This window comes from Corvus cornix, chromosome 4A, assembly GCF_000738735.6.
Source record: "Corvus cornix cornix isolate S_Up_H32 chromosome 4A, ASM73873v5, whole genome shotgun sequence".
In the NCBI taxonomy this organism is placed as follows: Eukaryota; Metazoa; Chordata; class Aves; order Passeriformes; family Corvidae; genus Corvus; species Corvus cornix.
Genome location: NC_047058.1, coordinates 20,134,767 through 20,153,807, shown reverse-complemented (window position 1 = coordinate 20,153,807; position 19,041 = coordinate 20,134,767). Strand labels below are relative to the sequence as shown.

The 19,041-nt window shown below is 54.9% G+C and overlaps 1 protein-coding gene across 2 annotated transcripts in view; it reads left to right on the top strand.

The window, feature by feature from the left end:
- The window catches only part of MID2 (midline 2), a 65,936-nt gene that overhangs the window by 8,692 nt on the left and 38,203 nt on the right, over positions 1-19,041 (top strand). For both annotated transcript variants that reach the window (XM_039572074.1, XM_039572075.1), the window contains exon 2: positions 9,748-10,469. In XM_039572074.1, coding sequence (XP_039428008.1) covers positions 9,804-10,469 — 666 coding nt within the window. In that variant the 5' untranslated portion in view covers positions 9,748-9,803. The remainder of the gene's footprint in view (positions 1-9,747; positions 10,470-19,041) is intronic.

The window sequence follows — 19,041 nt, the reverse complement described above, 5'->3', positions numbered from 1 at the left end:
CAGCAGTTAATCCCCATCCTGGCATGAGCCATGGGAATCCATGTCCTGCACTGGAACGGCTGTGCTGGTGTCCTTGGCTCAGGAAACCCCTCCTGGGTGGCTGGGGAGGGAGCTTGGGGCTGATCCCAGAGGATGCAGTGTGGTACTGCTGGTGGAGCATCCTTTGATGTGCTTCGTAAGGTGTGAAGGACACCGCTGTGGGTGTTGGTGGCATTCAGAGCAGAGCATGGGACATGGGGACCGGCAGTGGCTCTGCCTGTCCCTTCTGTGTGCTGGGGCCTCCTCCTCTCTCTCTAGCGATGCAGCCCCTTGGCAGGGGATATTGCGGGGGGAGGCTGAGTCAAGGGGAATTGGTGCCTTTTTGTTCATAAATGTATTTTATTTTGAGATGAAGGGCAGAAGTGCTCCTGTGCAGTAGTGGTGTGGGTGGAGAGGCCTTCCCAAAGAGATGCTAATGGTTTTGAGTCACCTCAGGGCGCGGGAGCATTTTGTCCTGAAAGGCTTTAAATGACCTGTGTAATGCGCTGGAAAAGTGTCCGGGGAGCACTCTGTCACTCCCTCTGTCACTCCGAAGTACGGGAGGAGGACTGGGAAATCTGGCTGGTCCACGGAGCACTCCCAAGGGACTGGGGTAGGAAAAAGGATTAAGAATTGCTGTGATTTGAAAACAAGCCCTAGTTGGGCCTTCTCTGGAATGAAGAGGAGGTAGCTGTAGGAACAGCAATGTGGCATCCTCAGGCTGGCTGCGGAGGGAGGCGTGGGGGTCCCGTCCCTGTGGCGCATGGGGTGCAGCCGTGCGGGAGCTCTCCGCAGTTTGCCTGTGGCTGATCCAGAACAGCGCTGGCATCGCTGGCTGTGCCGTGCTGCAAAGGAGGCACGGCTGGGGCACGGGCGCAAGCTCCATCTCCAAACCTCCTGTGCTGGGACCCCCCCGGCCAGCTTGAGCTGGGCTGGCTCTGGGAAAAACGTGTCTCCAAGACTTGTCCTCTTGTGCCTGGAAGCCTGGAATGGTGAAGCCCCAGGCTGCACCCTCGGCAGCGGAAGCTCCCCTCATTTTAAATGATTTATCTCTTTTAGGTGGCCCAGTTACACCTGTCTGAGTGCCTCTTTCTGAGCATTTTGGGGGGTGGGGGGAGGAGGGTGTAAAAGTCCAAAATATCTGCATTGTTTCTGCACTGGGCATTAACATTAATTATCCCCCCATTGTCTCCAGTTCCTGCAGGAAGTCTTGTTTATCCTTCCAGCCTCCCAGGAATGCAGCCCAAGGAGCTGTGCAGATATATTTAACCTTGCACAGAGCAGCACAATGGCCCTTGGGTTTCCCGGCTCTGTGGTATCTGTCGGAAGTGCAGCCGATCTGTCGTTTTGGGGTGGGGAGGTTGGCGAGGGCGCCGGGTCGGGACAGCGACAGGGCTCCGGGCTGCCTGCACAGCCTCCATCCGCAGCGCGAGGCCGGGATCTGCCGGGGGTCGGAGCTGCTTCTGTCCTGCTGCTGCACTGAGCAGCAAAAAGGGACTGAAACGGTGGCACGGGCAGCGTGTGTTCTCCTGGGCTGGGGGCTGGCGTGGTGCCGGGGCACGTGTGCTCCTCGGAGCTCCATCAGGACACACAGCAGCCCTGAGCCAGCAGGGATGTGACAGAGCCTTTGGTTCCGACAGCAGCTCCCTTCCCCTCCAGAGCCGTTCTTGCTCCCTTGGCCTCATTCAGTTTTGTCCCTTCCCAGCGTGGGTCAGGTGGTGCAGAGGGGCAGTGCCCGGAGCCGGTCGGGAGGCACAGTGGGGGGATGCCCCTCTCGGGCTCTGTGCCTTCGCTGGGGTGGGATTGTGCCGTGCAGGGGGAGCCCCCCTTCTTTGATTGAGGTTCTGTTGTTATTCCATCTCCCAGAAACACATCCCTGCAGCAGAGCTTTGACTTTTGCATGGCTGGAGGGGTCCTGGGGAGCACTGGTGAGGGGCCAGCTCCTTGCTGGGATGCACTGGCCCCTCGCTGTGTCATGCTCACGTGGCAGCAGCACGGGTACCTTCCCAGGTGTGGGTCCATGTGCCCCGGCTGTTTCCCATGGTGGGCTTTGCCACGACCCCAACCTTGCCTTCGCTGTGGTCATGTCTCTGCACTTCTTTGAACTCCTCTCCTCTGTGGGTGAGTAGTGGCAGTGTCCTGCGCTGGGGCTCGGTGTCCTGGAGGAAGCACTGGAGTGGGGATAACCCTGGTGTGCCTCGTGGGGTGCAGGCCCTGAAGGATGCCAGTCCCCTGGTATGGCACTGGGGCTGTGAGCGCCGGAGCCAGCTGCTGCTGCTCCAGCCTCTGGAGAGACCGAGGGGTTTGCCTTGCAGTACGCTCCTCCTCATCAGGACCGATCTCTGTGCAGAGCTGGATGATCTCCGCAGCATCCATCTGGGGGATCAGAGCTGTGAGCTCTGGAGCCCAAAGGTTATTCCAAAGCACCAGCTGCTGCTGCAGCCATGCCCTCCCTCATCCTTGCTGGGCCTGGGGCTGCTGGCTGTGGTGGGATGAGGCTGGGCTGGAGCTGCACTGCAGGCGGTGGCTGAGGAAGAGGGGAAGGATGCGGAGCCACAGGGTGCGCCTGGAGAAGGGCTCAGATCAAAAGACTGCTGTCGTGTGTGGTCTGGCAGGAGCCAGCTGGGAGCAGGGCTGCTTTCAGGAGCTGCTGGTACAGACATGAGTGCTGGGTCTGCTCGCCTGCCGTATAGCATCAGCTGGAGAGCACAGAGCTGCAGAAGAGGTAAGGGAGGGGAGGGGTGGTGAGACCTGGAGCAGTGGAGTCCTGTGGTGAGACCTGCAGCAGTGGAGTCCTGTGGCAGGAGGGGAGGGACGATTTGCAGGGGATGGCAGGGCTGCCAGGGCTCTGTGAGTGCTGGATGTGCCAGTTTGGTGGCGTGCCCAGTCCCCAGCTGCTTTTCTCAGGCTGGAAGGGGGTCACTCACATCTGCAATGGCCTTGGGAAGGTGGGACTGCTCCCACTAAAGCCAGTGCCTGCAGCTGTCCCTGGCAGTGCTGCGGCCCCCCCTCCCAGCTCTCAGCATCGCTGTGACCCCCCAGCTTCAGCCAAGGTTTCAGCCTCCGAGCTGTGGCGGCAGCTGCTGGCAGAGGGACTGTGGGTTTGGGCATTGCAGGGGGAATGGGATGGATGGACGGGCAGACGGACTGACATATGCAGTGTGTGGGGAAGAGGGTTGCCATGGGCTGTGACCTGCCAGAGGCTGAGCCTGGCTGCTGCAGCCCCAGGTTTCATGGATTGGGGAGGGAAGTGCTGGGGACCCTGGGGAGCTGCTGTCTTCCCCAAGAACTGGAAGCAGCTGTGCTGTGCTCCAGGGACCTGCCACATCGGAGGGGCTGGAGAGGTGCCCTGGGCTGGAGAGGTGCCCTGGGCTTTTTGTGTCCTGTCAGCTCTCAGACCACTGACAGAGAGGGCAGGGGAAGGTTCCTGTTCGGTGCACCGTTGCTGCCTGGGGCATCTTCAAGCCCCTCCAGCTGATGAGGAATCCTCATGGCATGACTCCTGTTGTATGGCTGCAGGAGCCAGGGAGCAAACTGCAGGGAATCCCTTCCTGATCCACCCTGCAGCTCAAGGGCTCCAAACGCCACATCCCCTGGGAGTCCTTGGTGGACACATGCTGTGCTGAGGTCCTCTGGGAGCACTCCAGGAGCTGTCACCTCCCTGGGCACTGTTTGTAGAAAAGAGGCAAAATCTTCCCTTGTACCAGGATATCACTGGAGATCAAACAGAGGATCTTTCTTTGGTGCTTGCCTCTCTGGCATCATGGAGGTGAATGAGGTGGAGACCTTGTAGGCTTTAGCCTGCAGGAAACCCAAGCTCCTGGAGCTGCTGCTGCTCCCTGGTCAAGATCTCCATGAAATCCCGATAATGTGCTGCAAGGCTGGCACCAGCCTGGGAGAACAGGGAGCATAGCTCGGCAATGGCTGTGTCCTTTTGCAGTCGTGACCCACTCAAATAACAACACATTTGTACCTCATCCTATGCTGCAATCCTGTTGGACAAGTTGATGTCAGTAGCTGATGTTTAGCATTGGGCCCAAAAACTGCTCCTACTGCCCAGCGCCCTCCCCATATCCCACATCCCAGCCCACAGGAGCAGGGCTTGTTGTTCCTCATCAGAAGTGGATGCAGGGGGGAAGGTTTTGTGGCATTGCTGGAACCAGTGGAGGATCCATGGATTTCTGCCAGCTGCGAGTGGATTATCAGCCGTTTACACCAATGGGAAGCATGGGGCTGCAGGGCTGGCAGGAGGGGATGGTCGGCAGCGCTGGCTGGGCGGGGGCAGCGTCTTTGGGATGAGGGCTCCTGGGGTGTGTGGAAACCACTGGAATCCCTGCAGGAGTGGGTGGTGGGGTCTCTGGAGCTGCTCCATGAACAGATGTTATCGGAGAGGAGAGGGAGAGAAGTGGGGGTGGGAAATGCAGCACCTCAGACCAGAGGAGGGGCCCCCTGGGAGGGATTGGATCAGGGGTGCAGGGACCTGCTGCTGCAGGGAAGGGAGTGCTGGCTGGGGGGTTGTGCTGGACCAGGGTGCTGATGTGGGGCTGGAGCACCCCAGCTTGGATTCGTGCCTGCATATTAGTAACTGAGGCTGGTGTGGAGTTCACACATTGGGAAATAATCCCTTTTGTGGAATGGGGGGGAGAAAAACCCCATCCAAAACTAGTTGTGCAAGCAGTGAGGGCAGAGGTGATCAGGGCACCCAGTAGCATGTGGGGGGCTCCTCCCAACACTGGAGCCTGACAGGAGACATTCAGGAGTAAGGGGACTTCGTGATGGAGCAAAATGGGATCATCCCATCAGTGAAGGCAGCAATGGAGGTGAAATTCCCAGGGGGAATAAGGTGCTGTGCAAAGGAAGGAGTTAAAGAGCACAGGTGGCCAGGGCCTGGTGGGCTCTGGTGGCTCTTCTGAAGGGTTTATGAATGAAGCAGCTGAACTGCCAGCAGACAGGGATCTCTCATTGAAGGGAGCTGCTGCCTGGGAACGCAGCCTCTTGGCTCTGCCCTTCATTAAGAGATGCAGGGAGAGAAGTGGAAATTATGTGGAGCAACTTTGCTGTAGCACCAAGCAAATTGGTTGGGAAAATAATTAAAGCTGGTATGGAAATGCTGCTTCAGTTTGATGGATTAGGGACAGCAACACTGGCTTTTCTACGGGAAATCCAGTTTAACTGCAGCAGGAGGTGTTCTTTTACTAGTACAGCAATAAAGTGATTGGGGAGGGCAGCTGGGAGATGGATCATTGGGATTTTCAGAAAGCCTCAGACGAATTTGTGGAGTTATTATGGTGGGAGTGGTGGGAGGACAGGGCAAGTTCTGTTGGGTGTGTTCAGGTGTGCTGGGAGGGAGGAGTAGGGGCAATGATGTGGCCAAGGGGTGCTCTGTGCTGCCCTGGCTGGGGGATGCTCTGTGCTGGCTGCGGCTTTTGAGCTTCAAATTTGGTGTTAAATATGCACAGCTGATGCAAATAAAGCACAGAAAAATTAGGTAACGCTGGATGTGAATGGCTGGAGGAGCCTGACGGCCCCCCCTCTCCCTGGGGTGCCTTCCTTAGGTCAGAAGCTGTTGCTGGTTGCACGGCGGGGTGCTGTGTTCCCTCCTAGGGCCCTGCTGCTCCTGGACAGGCCCGTGCCAAGGGCGGATTCAGGGAAGCTGGCTGGGAAGGCTGATGCTGGCAGGAGTGCAGGGTCACTGACCTGTCCCCCTCGAGCTCAGAAGGGGTCCCTGCTGCCGCGGGGGCTGCGCCGGGCTCCTCGGGAACCGATGAATGAGATGCGGCTGCTGCACGGGCGGTTCTGCCCTCCCCTCCACAGTGATCCAGTTTTGAACTAATTTTCCCAAGGACAACAAAAAGCATAGAGACAACTGCTGCCCAGATTTTGTATCCTGCTGTCGCTGAGCCAATTAAGGAAAGGGTTGCCATATTTTATTACTTTTTTCATTAATGCACGGGTGGAGCAGCATAGCTCTTCTAAAGCCTCATTCTTGGAAGGGGCTGAGCAATCTCTGCTGGAGCTTTTTAGCGGGAGGGGAAGGAAAAAAAAAGAGGGATAAAAAGGGGGAGGGGAAATAAATAAATAATCATACTTGGTGTGGAATATACCAACCTGCAGAATTAACATTTGTCTGAACAGGTCTGGATATCCTTATGTGGGACTCTGAAGGCTGGCCAAGCTCTGCCCAGGGTTGGTGCTGGGGGAGACCAGGGGGAACTTTATGTGGTAAACATAAAATGGAAGACATAGGTAAATATGGGGCCTGGATGCTCCTCGAGGGGAAAGCATGGATTTTGGGTTGGCTGCCTGTGCCTCAGGTGATGTACACCAGGGTGTCCCCCCTCCTGGTTATGGATGGGGTGATGTGGGCAGCATCCCTCCTTCCATGTCTCTCCTTCCTTCTTCCCTTGGTGCCAAACCTCTGCATCTCTCCTGAGGAACCTCTGAGCTTGAGATGTTGATGAAGGGCTTCGATATTGTGAAAATAATAATTTGGGGGAAGAGGTGGGGGAACCTTTGTATCCAGGAACCCTTGGTGAGCACCCCTGGGGCTCACCACGCTCCTGTGCTAGGTTGGCACATAGGTTTTGGAGCCCATCTGGGCTGGAAGTAAAAGCAGCGGTCACTGTGTCCCAGAGGACCTGGCACTGGCCCTGCATTACCCTCAGCTCTGGCCACCCTGGGCTTCACAGCTCTTCTGTTTTGTTAGTCATTGATTTTTTTTTTTCTCCCCTGGGTTTTGGGCAAAGCTCAGATCAACACAAAAAATGGTTGGTTGGATGTCATGTGTTGTTATCCTGCTGCTGCTGCACATCATCATTACAGGCCAGCATGAACAGGACCACTGACCCTTGAGCACAAGTGACACGGGGCTGTCTGTAAACAGTGTTACTATTTTATAACTCTTATGTTTAGGGAGTTAATGACTCTAAAGAGAGCAGAGTTTAATCTAATCAGCTATTCCTTGTGCTCTGTCAGTCCTGGACATCAAAGAGAACATCAAAGTGAGCAGCGTGAAAGGCTCTGATGGCAGCATGGCTGCTTTGCCAGGTGCAGCACCATGAGCAGGGCTCCCCTCCCTCCTCCAAGGGGCTCCTGCACCTCTGGGCAGGCTCCTGTACCTGCTGCTCTGCTGCCTTCGAGCAGGCTCCTGTGCCTCCTCCACACCTCCGAGAGGGCTCCTGCTCCTGTCCCAGCCTGAGGCTCCTCTTGGATATGTCACAGGTGAAAGCTGTTGTCCCAGCAAGGAAAACAAGGTTAATATACAAATGTCCCTCTGTAACAAAAGCAAAGGCTGTTTAAACTTTTTACATTGTTTTCCCTTGGATAGCAGTGGAGCTGCATGTGAGGCTTAGTGTTGGATGTGGGAGCTTGTGGGAGTGTGAGACATTGCTCCATGGGACAGTTGGCTCTGGAAGGGTGTTGGGGAGCCTCTCACGCCAATCCTGATTTTTAAATTCTTTTCCCAGTCTTGGTCAGGCTATGAAACAAATCCTGTTCTTGTCCTTCCTTTTTTTTCATCTTTGTGTTTGCTAACCAGAGAGAATCTGTGGGTGCTGTGGGGAGGTGGGAAGGGCTGTGCCCCCTCAGCTGGGCTGGTGCAGGGGGTGCTGGGCTCTCAGGGCCGGGCAGCTGCTGTGTCTCTGGTGCCCAGCACAGTGAGGGATGGCGTGGGAAGTGTTCCAGCTTGAGGGCCCAAGGGCAGTGCCGGGAGGTGCCCGGAGTGGCGATGGGGGTGTCATCGCCGTGCTTTGGGACCCCTCATCCTGCCAGGCGTGGGGGAGCCCAGGGGGCCTGGGGCAGGCATGGCACAGTGCAAGCAGCCAGGCACAGGGCCAGGAGCGTCTCCTCCCTGCTGCTTTCCCATGGCTGCAGTGGCTCGGACGCTTCAGGAACCTGCTGGGAGCTGTGGAGAGGAAGCTGCTGGGAGCTTGTGTGCTCCTCTGCTTGTTTGGATGCAGCTACTTCTCCACTGTCTCTCTTGGGGAAAAGAAGAATAATTATAAAGAAAACGTGTGTGTGCGTGCGTGCGTGCAAGGCTGCATTTGGCCAGCGAGAGCTGCTGCAGCATGAATGTATCAAAATATCCAATGGATTTATTTTATAAGCCCCTTGAGCTGGTGCAGGAAGAGCTCAAGGCCTCCTCCAGGCACTTGCAAATCCTCTTTCAGACGATTGGGAAGAGATGGTGTGACAGGGTGGGTGTGATAGAACTGGTGCGTACGGTGGGATGGGGCAGGTCCCAGTGTGGCACCTGTGCCATTTGCAGCTGCTGGCAGCAGCCTGGGGCTTCCAGCAGCCAGACCCTCTCCTGCTGCTGGGTCATCCCCCCACACTTTGGTTACAGCCCTGTTTCATAGAATCCAGACTGGTTTGGGTTGGAAGGACCATAAAGCTCATCCAATTCCGATCTCCTGCCATGGGCAGGGACACCATCCACTATCCCAGGGTGCTCCAAGCCCCATCCAAGCTGGCCTTGGATGCTTCCAGGGATTCACAGGTTTACTGGGCAACCTGTGCCAGGGCCTCCCCACCCTCTCAGGGGAGAGGGTTTTTCCTCTTCTCCCCAAGCAGAGCCCATGCACCACTCCAGGGTGTTCCTGGGGTGGAAACGGGGCCGGACTGGACACCACGTTGCTTCTCACAGGGTCAGTTCCTGCAGCAGTGCCAGGGTGAGGGGTCCCTGTGGCTGTGACTGAATGGGGCTCTCCCCACATCTATGCTGAGGGACAGCACCGTGTGTGTGATGAGGCATCACTCGGAGCCTGCCTTGCTGGGTCTGAGGGGACCAGGAGGTACCACTCGTGCACTGGGTTGTGGGTGAGAAAGGAGAGGCTGGATCTGGTTCCGTGTCACTACATGGCTGCTTGGGAACACGCTGGGATGCTGCTGGGTAGCACTCGGGGTGCAGCTCCTGGTTTGCTCTGCAAACTAGAGTTGGGAGCAGCAGGTTGAGTTGCCTGCTGGGAGCTGTTTTCCAGCCTCGTGCAAGGGAAGGGAGCTAAAAATACAGCTTGTTTGTCTCCAGCTGGAGTTGATTTAGGCATCCCTGGCTGTTGTGGAGTGCAGCGGAGGACAGCCAGTAGTGGAAGTTTGCTGACTGTAATTTCGCTGCTCTGCCTCCCCATGCTACTCCAAAAAGCAATGGCCAGGAAAAGCAAGGAGCAGGACGGCATGTTAAGAGCTCCCGACCTGCTCTGCTCAGAGTTTCCACGACTTGATTTGCCTTTCCCCCTTCACCAGAAGCAGGCAGGCCTGGAGCTGCTGGAGGGGATGTTCAGAGTTTTATCTCTGCCATGCAGAGGAGCCCTTCTGCGTGGAACGCCAGCATGGCCCCGCCCCGCTCTTGGCAGCGCACACCAACCCAAACACGGAATCGTGTGGTTTCTCCTGGTTTTGTGTCCTGTTTTTATGGTTCAGGTCCTGCTCTGGCTGGGCTGGAAGGTGTCAGAGGAGCTGCTGCTCCTCCTCTCCCGCCCCCTCCATACGGCTCCTGTCCTGCTGCAGCTCCAGGCTCTGTCCGTGTGCTGTGAGACGCCTCAGTGAGAGGCTTCAGCCTGCGCTTGCAGGGGCCCGGCTGGGCTGGAGTTGGCAGCGTCAGAGTGCAAAGAGCATCAGGGAGCTGTGGGGGTGATGTGTCCAACCCCCCAGGCACCTGCTGCTGGAGGAGAGGAGCAGCCCAGGAGTGCAGCTGTAGCTGCTGTCTCACATCTCTGTGCTCCTTCCTTGCAGGTTCCTGACTGCCTTCCCTGGTTTTTGATGCTGAATCAGGATTGTGTTAACTAAAGATGGAAACACTGGAGTCAGAATTGACCTGCCCAATCTGTCTGGAGTTATTCGAGGACCCCCTCCTGCTGCCCTGTGCCCACAGCCTTTGCTTCAGCTGTGCCCACCGCATCCTGGTGTCCAGCTGCTCCTCCAGCGAGTCCATCGAGCCCATCACTGCTTTCCAGTGCCCCACCTGCCGCTATGTCATCTCCCTCAACCACCGGGGCCTGGAGGGCCTCAAGAGGAATGTGACGCTGCAGAACATCATCGACCGCTTCCAGAAGGCGTCCCTGAGTGGCCCCAACTCCCCCAGCGAGAGCCGCCGTGAGAGGACCTATCGCAACAGCCCTACCATGTCTGTGGCCGGCGAGAGGATCGCCTGCCAGTTCTGTGAGCAGGATCCGCCCCGCGACGCCGTCAAGACCTGCATCACCTGCGAGGTGTCCTACTGTGACCGCTGTCTGCGGGCCACACACCCCAACAAGAAGCCCTTCACCAGCCACCGGCTGGGGGAGCCGGTGCCCGACGCGCACTTCCGCGGACTCACGTGCCTGGAGCACGAGAACGAGAAGGTGAACATGTACTGTGTTGCTGATGACCAGCTCATCTGTGCCTTATGTAAACTGGTGGGCCGCCACCGGGACCACCAAGTGGCATCGCTCAGCGATCGCTTCGAGAAGCTGAAGGTAAGGACGCAGGATCCCTCCAGAGCACTTTGAAGCTCAGTCTTTATGTGGGAGCTGAGGTTGCCGTGAATGCGGTGTGAACCTGTGTGGATGGTGTTTGACCTATATAAAGTTTGAAATCCCTCCCCGTCCCCCGTGCATTCTGAATGAGCTTGCAAAACACTTTTAATTCCTTTTTTTTTTAAGTGATAAAAACTACAGCAGGTCCCATCTGGGGTCATGCTGGTGAGGCTGTGGCTGTGGCAGCAGTCATGATCCCATTAGAACCCTGCTCACACCTTTCTCAGCTGCTGCTTCCTCTGGCCTTTCTCCCTTCATGTTCCAGGCTCATTCTGCCCCAGAAGTGCTTTTCTTGGATCTTTGACCTGTTCATGTTCAGAACAAAACCACTCTCTCTGCTCTCATGTATTTTGAGGGCAGAAGGAATACTTCATTACTCCAGCAAAAACGCAGAACATTTGGGGTATTTTGTGCAGATCAGATTATTTTTTCCTCCTTCTTGTTAAACAAACTGATGCCTGGAAAGAAATCTTCCTAGATGTCCAGTTTCCTGGGCTGGTTTCCCACCTCCCCATCTCCAAACTCCCCTAAACCTGCTGTGAGGTGCCTGGTCCTGTGACTGAACACCCCTGATGGCAGGAGGAACGGGCGGTGGGATGTCCTGGGTGTTTCTTCCTTATGTTCCAGCCACCAGGTTTGGCTTTGGTTTAGTGCTGCCAGATGGGGCCTGGGGAGGCTGGGCTTTGCCTGCCCCTCTCCCATCTAGTCATGCCTCACCTAAGCTCCCCCAGTGTGCGGAGCTGCGCCAGCAGCCCTGTGCATAGTCCAGGACATTCTTTTTCCATGAGGAAATGTCTCAATTAGCAAATTGGAAACCTTCGAAAGCAATGACCGTGTACGTTTGCATGCAATAAAACCTGGACAGAGAAATTAAAACCTTGGAATATTCCTCCCCAATCCGACCTGTGCCAGCCAGGCAAATCCATCTGAGGAAGCCTCGCAGGCTGCCAGAACACTATTCTTTCCCCTTGTCAATACGAGTCTGAAGTGATTTTGGCCGTGGAGGGAAGCTCTCCTCTGCTGGAAGCATTCTTGCTGTGCTCTGTATCCCGCCCAGCTCTGCAGGGCTCGAGCTGCTTGGGGAGCAGGGGCGAGGGTGGCCACAGCTACCTGGGGAGGACCTCGATGTGTGTCCTTCCTCTGGTTCATCCTCTGGCACATCCCTGCCTCTGGCTGTGCATTGCTTGGGCTGGGTTTGGGTGCCTCTTTTGCTGACACTCTAGCTCCACTGCAGGAATTGCTCAGGATTGATGCCCTGGCAGTGCTGAAAATTCCTGCAAGTACCTGAAATAGTTGAAATCCTTAAGTATGTGCTGATAGGATACCACTGCCTGGGAATCTGCGGCCAGGGGAGCGGCTGCTGCCTCCCGTGGGCCTGCCCTGTGTCCCGTGCCCACGGCAGGGCTCTGCCCCTCGGTCCCCTCCTCAGGACGTCACTGGTGAGCTCGATGGCTGCTCCCAGAGCTCGGCAACACTCTGGGGCAGCCAGCAGTGAGCAGATGCACTTAATCCCTGGCTTTGATCCTGCAGCTTGAGTGAGCTGGGAACGCCTTTCAAGTTAGATTTTTTTGATGGAAAATTGGGTTTTTGAAGCGAGTAACTTCCTGTTGTCAGAAGGGCTGTGCTTTCCACAGAAATCTTTGGTGGGGAATTTTTTTTGTCTCTTTAGAGAGCCGAGTGCCTGAAACTGGACTGGTGTGTGTAAATGAGAAACCTTCTCCCAGTGCTCCCCTTTCTTCCAAGCTGTTTTTACGTCTGAAGTCTGCAGCGTGTGACAGCAGCCTGACTTCCTGTGAATGCTCTGCAGCAATCCATCCATACTGTATTATACACCTCCAGATGTTTCAGGAACCATCTTTAATCCCTTTAATGTATGTGATGGGTTTATTTTGTGCATGTTCAACTCCATTTGTTTATGTTGTAAATTACAATTCTGGCCTAAGTGAGCAGTTTTCTTGGTTTAAGCAGGGACCACGTGGATGCCAGGCAGGATGGGCCAGAGGATGGAGTGCTGGATCATGTCCAGGAGCTCTCTGAAGCTGGGGTGCCTGGGATGGATGCAGTGACATTCTATTTCCCTGGGAAGGTTCATGTCAAGGGTTATCAGCTGCAGAGATCCTGAGGGAAGAGAAAAAGCTTCTGGGGCAGGAGAGTGTCTGCAATGGAGCATCTGTTTCACAGTGCTGTGCTGGCACACCTGGAGAGCTGCAGGGAGAATGGGTGATGAAGCACTGGTGGTGTTTCCCACTGGTGAGGCCGACATGGGATGATGTAAGGATGAGGTGAGGGGTGCCAAGGTGCCCTCAGGAAGTGCTCCTGAGTTAACATGGCACATTTAAGGCCCGTCCTGCTGTCCCCTGCAGCCCCTCATGTGGTGGGTGAAGCATCCCCCAGCAGCATGGACTGGGCTGGCTCCTTGGTGGGGTTTGCCTCCACTTCCCAGAGTTTTCTATGATGAGGATGGTAAAACACTGGCACAGGGTGCCCAGAGAAGCAGTGGCTGCCCAATCCCTGGAAGTGTCCAAGGAGAGGTTGGACAGGGCTTGGAGCAGCCTGGGACAGTGTAAGGTGTCCCTGCCTGTGGCTTTGAGGTCCTTTCCAACCCAAACTATTCCATGGTTCTCTGATTCCCTAGCCTGACAGCACCAATGCTCCTGCTGCCTGAGCTTGGCCAGGAGTGGTCCGAGCACATCGGGATGTTGGTGCTTGTTTTCCCTCTCTGTGGGTTCAGGAGGGGTCGAGATGTTGAGCACAGGCAGTGACAGAGCTGTCTGCTGGCTCAGCTCACCGGCTGGAAGTCAACATTAAAGATGAAATTAAAACTCTGTGTAGATTAAGAGCAAAACTAATGGCCTGACCTAGATACAGCGAGTGCCCAGGACAGCAGTGCATTATCTGCCGAGTGAAATCTCAGCCAATTATAAATTCAGATTGCCTGGAACTTGCAATTAGCATCCTCTCTGTGGTGCCTGCCTGGGTCCTGCCCGCGCTGCTGTGCCAGGGCTGGGGCAGGGTACACTGAGGGACACAGCAGGAGTGCTCTGTGTGCAGAGCTCCAGCTGACTCCTCCGTCCATGATTTCTGGTGGCAGGAGTATTTGAAGGAAGGACTTCACCTTAATTACTGGCCACTGCCTGTGGCTTTTCTGTGAGCTCTGCTCCCTTTAAAGAGACAGAGAAGGGCCAGCTCTGAGGAGGCTTTTCCTTTGCTGGTGCTGAGTCTTCTGTAGATTGCCAGGCTGTAAATATGCAAAAGAAAGAGAAAAGCGGTGTTTTGTAACACATCCGCTCTGTGATAGAGAGAGAGCCCTGAGCCAGGTAGAAAACCCATCCTCTGTTACCTGTCAGAGCAGCGCTGCCTCCCATGGGGCTGTGGGAGTGAGACCAGGATTAACAAAGCCTCCCTGTGCTGACAAACTGTGCAGAGAGCTGGTAGTGATTCCAAGGCTTTTAGGAGAGTGGTAGGGTAGAAAATTGAGGAAAACCCTCCATTGTGCTTCCACGTGGGACTTGTTCACCTGGGAGCTGCGAGTGCGTTCCCACTGGTGCAGGGTGAGTCACAGATTGCTGCTTGATTTATAATTTACTGCACTGCCATGGGGCTCAGAGGAATTTTGGTGTGCATATCTCTACTTCTTCACACCAAGAAGAGTCAGCTGAGGACAAGGGCTGCAGTTGTGACTGCTGAGACTCCCACACAGCAGATGGGGGCTGTTCCCAGCAGGAACAGAGCTCTGGTGGTGTCAGAGCTGTTGCCCCCTGAGCCCTGAACCAGGGATGCTTTTGCTGCTTTATTTCCAGAAGGGGAGAGAAGGGGATGCAGCCCCAGCCAAGGCTCGCTCCAGGTCGGTGGTGGTGGAGGCTGGAACCCCCCGCTGCTGTGGGGACCCCAGGAGGGGACACGTGTCCCCACAGGTGCCACAGCCTCAGCTGTGTGGGCAGGGGGGCTTTGGGCACCCCATGCTCAGCTGTGAGCTTCTCCACAGCTCTGGGTGTTTCCAGTGTTACCTCAGGGCTAGTTTGCTATCCAGTGACCTCCCTGAGCCGGGGGACCTGTGCCACACACCAGGGTTGCCACCGCAGGCTTCTCAGCCCCGTCAGGGGCACAGCAGCGAGTGCTCAGCTGACACTGGACACCTGGAAGATCATTGTTATCCCTGCTTGAATATTGATTGTTTGGAGGTCACAGGGGCCAGGAATCAGCACTGAGGGCTGGGATCTTTGATAATTTTCTTTTCTTCCCAGAAATCATCTTTTTAGGGAGGGTTTGCCTTTTTTTTTCTTACTAATAACTAAGCTATTATAGATACTGAGATAGCAGAAGTGCAAAACTGCGTTGGTTAGATTAATCTCTTGCTTTTTCCAAACCTACATTCGCCTCCAAAATAATTTCAGTGTTGCTATCTCAAGAGCAGCTTGAGCTGGAAAATGAAAGCATAAAACTGTGTGAAAATCACTTGGTGACAGTATGTTTGGGATGAAGCTGGAGGATTCATCTCTAGCCTTTATATCCTGGGAGATGGCAGGCCAGAACTGGAGTCCAAGGTCTCTGGAGGGAGAAAGATGGTTGGCAGATGAGGTTCTTTTTAAACAACAGGTGTCACCTTCTTTGATCAAAGCCCCTGTGTTTCTGCAGCAGGGTCTGGTTACCTGCCTGCTTCTGCAGCTGCAGGTTGTTGAGCTGCTCGCCTCCCTTGCAGGTGACCCTCTTGCACTGAGGGGCAGTGGAGGGTGTGAGCCTCCATCCTTCCCCATCCAATGGCTGTGGTTCTAGAGAGCTCACGGCTGCTGCATTTTCTATTTTATTTGGGTTTTTTCCCTCTTTCTGCTCCTGGCACTTCAGCCATGTCAGTGACAAGCCCTGCCTGAAGCCAGGCTGTGGTGGGCAGAGCTCATTGGGATGGGATGAGGGGTCTCGAGCTGCTTGTGTTGGAAGGTGCCACCCTGTGAACACCTCATTTGGGGGAAACAAAGTCTATTTTTGCTTTAAACAAATGCATAGCCAGCAGTTTTGGAGAGCATAGCCCTACCTGGAGGCTGGGCAGCAGCACTGGGATGCAGGGTTGAGTGGAGTGGGCCGTGCTGCCCGCTGTGCTCCTGCCTGTGTGCCCCTGCAGCTCTGGGGGCGCAGGGGGGCTGCTGCGAGGCCACCAGCCCTGCTCACCCAGCACCGCCTCCCTCGCAGATGGAGGAGCAGCAGTGCTGTCCCCCTCCTCACAACTGGCAGCCCTCCGTTCCCAAAGCAACTGGCAGCTTTCCTGAAAGATTGATATTCCTGCCCTGAGTAGCTGTTTAATATTCAGGATATATTGCATTTGGGCACAATGAATATTCACGAGTGGGAATGAGCAGAGCTCAGCTGATGCTCCTGGCTGAGTGTGGGGGGGGTGACGCTGCTCTCCTCAGGCTTTGCTCAGTGATTCCCAGTGTGTGCGTCCCTGGAAAATGGGTCCCAGCAGCCTTCAGTAGCTTTGAGTAATTTTGGCTATGTGCAGTTAAGTGTCAGATGAATTTCTCAGCAGGCTCGAAACCTTGCTCTGCGATGCTGAATATTGCTATTATTATCACATTAGCCTCTGAAACACCTGACAGGTGTAATTAAGTGATTTTACCTTGACAGCTGATGTATTTTTTTAAAAAAACAACTTTGAATATCCAATCGGAGTAGTTTGACATGCCCTTTTGTAGAAATCAATATGCAAGAGCAGCACATTTGCTGATAAATCCTCCTGTGTCAGAAGTGGATATGGATCTCGGGGACCTTGAGAAGGAGGAGTGGGGGGAGTGTCCCAGCTCCTGCTTTGTGCTTTCAGGATCTCCAGGGAAACCATCCCCTTGCTGAAAGGTGCTTGCTGGCTACTGTGGAGCTGGCCATGTCCCATAGAGCTGACAGACTGCTGCCCATGGGAGCTGTGACCTCTCACTTGACCTCAAAAGGTCTTTTGCACCCCAAAGGATTCTGTGAGCAGTGGCAGATCAGCCCACCGGGGTTTGATCTTTATCAACAAACAGGTAGATCTGTGATGAGGAAAGCAGAGGTGTGTCCCCAAAATTTCCTGAGCTGGCTTCCAGTTGAGCAAGTTCTTGCGCCTCTGATATTGTTTCTGAGCTCTTGGCTGGGTGGGCCTTGGGAGGGCACATCTGGAGCAGCTGGAGAGCCCTGTCCTCGCAGGGTGTCATGGCACTGTGGTGCTGTGCAGTGGGAGCATACAAAGTCCCTATGTGTGGGGTAGGGCATTGTGTCAGGAGGTGGAAGGGGGGCTGTGCAGCCAGGCTGGATGGTAGCACTGGAAGGGCACCAGTGTGAGTTCCTGCTGGCTCATTACACTAACGAGGCACTCAGTCCCCTGACCTGCCTGTCCCCTGCGCTGGGCTCTGGCCACGCACAGCAGGATTAGGGCTGTCTTGGGGTGCTCACAGTGTCTGTGGGAGCCAGGCGCCCGTTTTGGGGCATAGATTGATGTCCTTGGCTCCGCTCCTTGGAGCAAACGGAGCCTCAGATATGAGGAGCAGGGATGTTTCCAATCATCTTAGTCTCTATGGCATGGATTAGGCACTTCCTGCTCCTGCCTGTTGCCTTCCTTTCATTTGGTTGGTTTGGGAGCATATTTTGCTTTGATGCAGCATGCCCAGCAGTGTTCTTGGGAGGGATATCAGGCACCACCACCGGCGTGAGCTCCTCTGGCCCTGACCCCATCAGCTCTGTGCACGTGGTGCTTCACCAAATGTGCTCCAGGACGGACACACCTGGGCAGCCGAGGGCAGGATGAGCTCCTGCCCCATGGCCAGAGGTGCAAGCGGCCACGGTGGCCAGGAAATGGGTGGGGTGTCCCAGCAGGAAGCACCTTTTCCTCCTGAGAAAGCTGTTGGGTAAATCTGCATCCTGCTCTCCCCTGCAGCCTGCCATCTCCTCTGAGCACTCCAGCTTTTCCATGCATTCACATCTGCTTGTGAAAGGCTGGGATTTGGGCATTTTAGTGTTGAAAATCATCATGATATGCAGCCAAATTCTTGTGAGCCAGCTGAACCCCTTTGTGCTCTTGTGGCATCTCTGGTTTATGGGATAAGCTCAGCAAATAACGTGTGAAAAGGTGTGTGTCACGTGGGGCATGCCAAAACAATAAATCCAGGTTCCTCCCTTGTTTCTCCAAAGGGCTTTTGGGAACCAGACATCCGGTATCCAAAAGAAAACACACACAGGTCGTCTTTCAGCATGAGTTCTTTGGCTTTGTTTGTTTATTTTTATGATGATGGTGATTGGAAGGTAAAGGTCGAGAGACAAGAGAGCCTGATGGATGTGCTTGCTGCAGCTTTGTGTCCTGCTGGAGCCTGATGCTTGTGGTAGAGTGATCCATAAAAATCTGGCCTATAATGGAAAACATCAAAAAAACAAGCCCCTTCTTTGGCCTCCCAAGGAAGGAGCCATGTCCTGCCTGAAGCTCTCCCAGTACTATGGAGAAGGAGAGGTTTCCAAGTGGTTCAGGGGTAATGGAGCTGCAGCATGACGCCTGACAAAACCCAAACCTCTTTCGGAAGTGTGTTTGTAAAGTTTCATCTCAAAATAACTCACCCTGAGTATTTCCATACTGCTCAAAATGGTGTTTTTCCTGGATAACTGGTGCATGGAACCATTTTTTATTAACACTGGATGGAGGATTGTGGGTTTATTGGGTGCAGAAGTTGAAAGCTGGCTATTCCCTGATGGCATCTGCAGGCGTAAAGCTGGGCCAGTGTCTTGGGAAGCTGTGAGCCCATGGTGGAGTCAAGAATGTTGATGTTTTAGGAGACTAATTACTAAGTTAAAGGCAGGAGAGTCCAAATTTCTCTTGAGCCACATCTGTCTTCCAACAGCAATGCCTTTGTTAGCAAAGACTCCTGACAGTCAGATCCAGCAGGAGGCCACGCGGGCTGGAAGATGGAAGGATGCTTAGAGAGGCTGTTGTGGAGGAAGCAGCTGGAGCAGGGGGGAGTTAGGAATGTGTTTTAGGAATGCTGTTTGCAACGTGAACTTACTGGTCTTGTTTGGAATGTGCCAGGTGAGGACAGAGCAGGTTATTTATGCATTGCAGGGGTGGAGGTGGGACACGCGTGGTGGCTTTCCGTGGCATTCTCCTCCCAGGCACTCAGGCACCAGTACAGGGACCATGAGGTATTGTCCTCCAGTGGTGGGGCTGGAGAAGAGGATGCAGTGGCATCTCTTCCCCAGCCCCTCGGCAAGCGTCAATCTGCTGACAAAAGCCAAGGGGTTGCAATTGCTGCTGTTCTCAGCCACCCCCTCCACCTCAGGAGGCTCTGGACACAGGCAAACTGAGTAAACCAAGGACTCTGCCCATTCCCACAGCCTTCGTGTATCCACAGTGTGGCTCCCACATGGCATCCACTACTGTGAGCCTCAGCAGGTCCCTGCTTTGATGCCATCCCAATGCCAGCTCTGAGCAGTGCATCAGAGGCAAGGGAGATTCACAGCTGCTGTGGGTCCCTTTGCAGTGCCACGGGCTCTGAGGGGGCCGGTG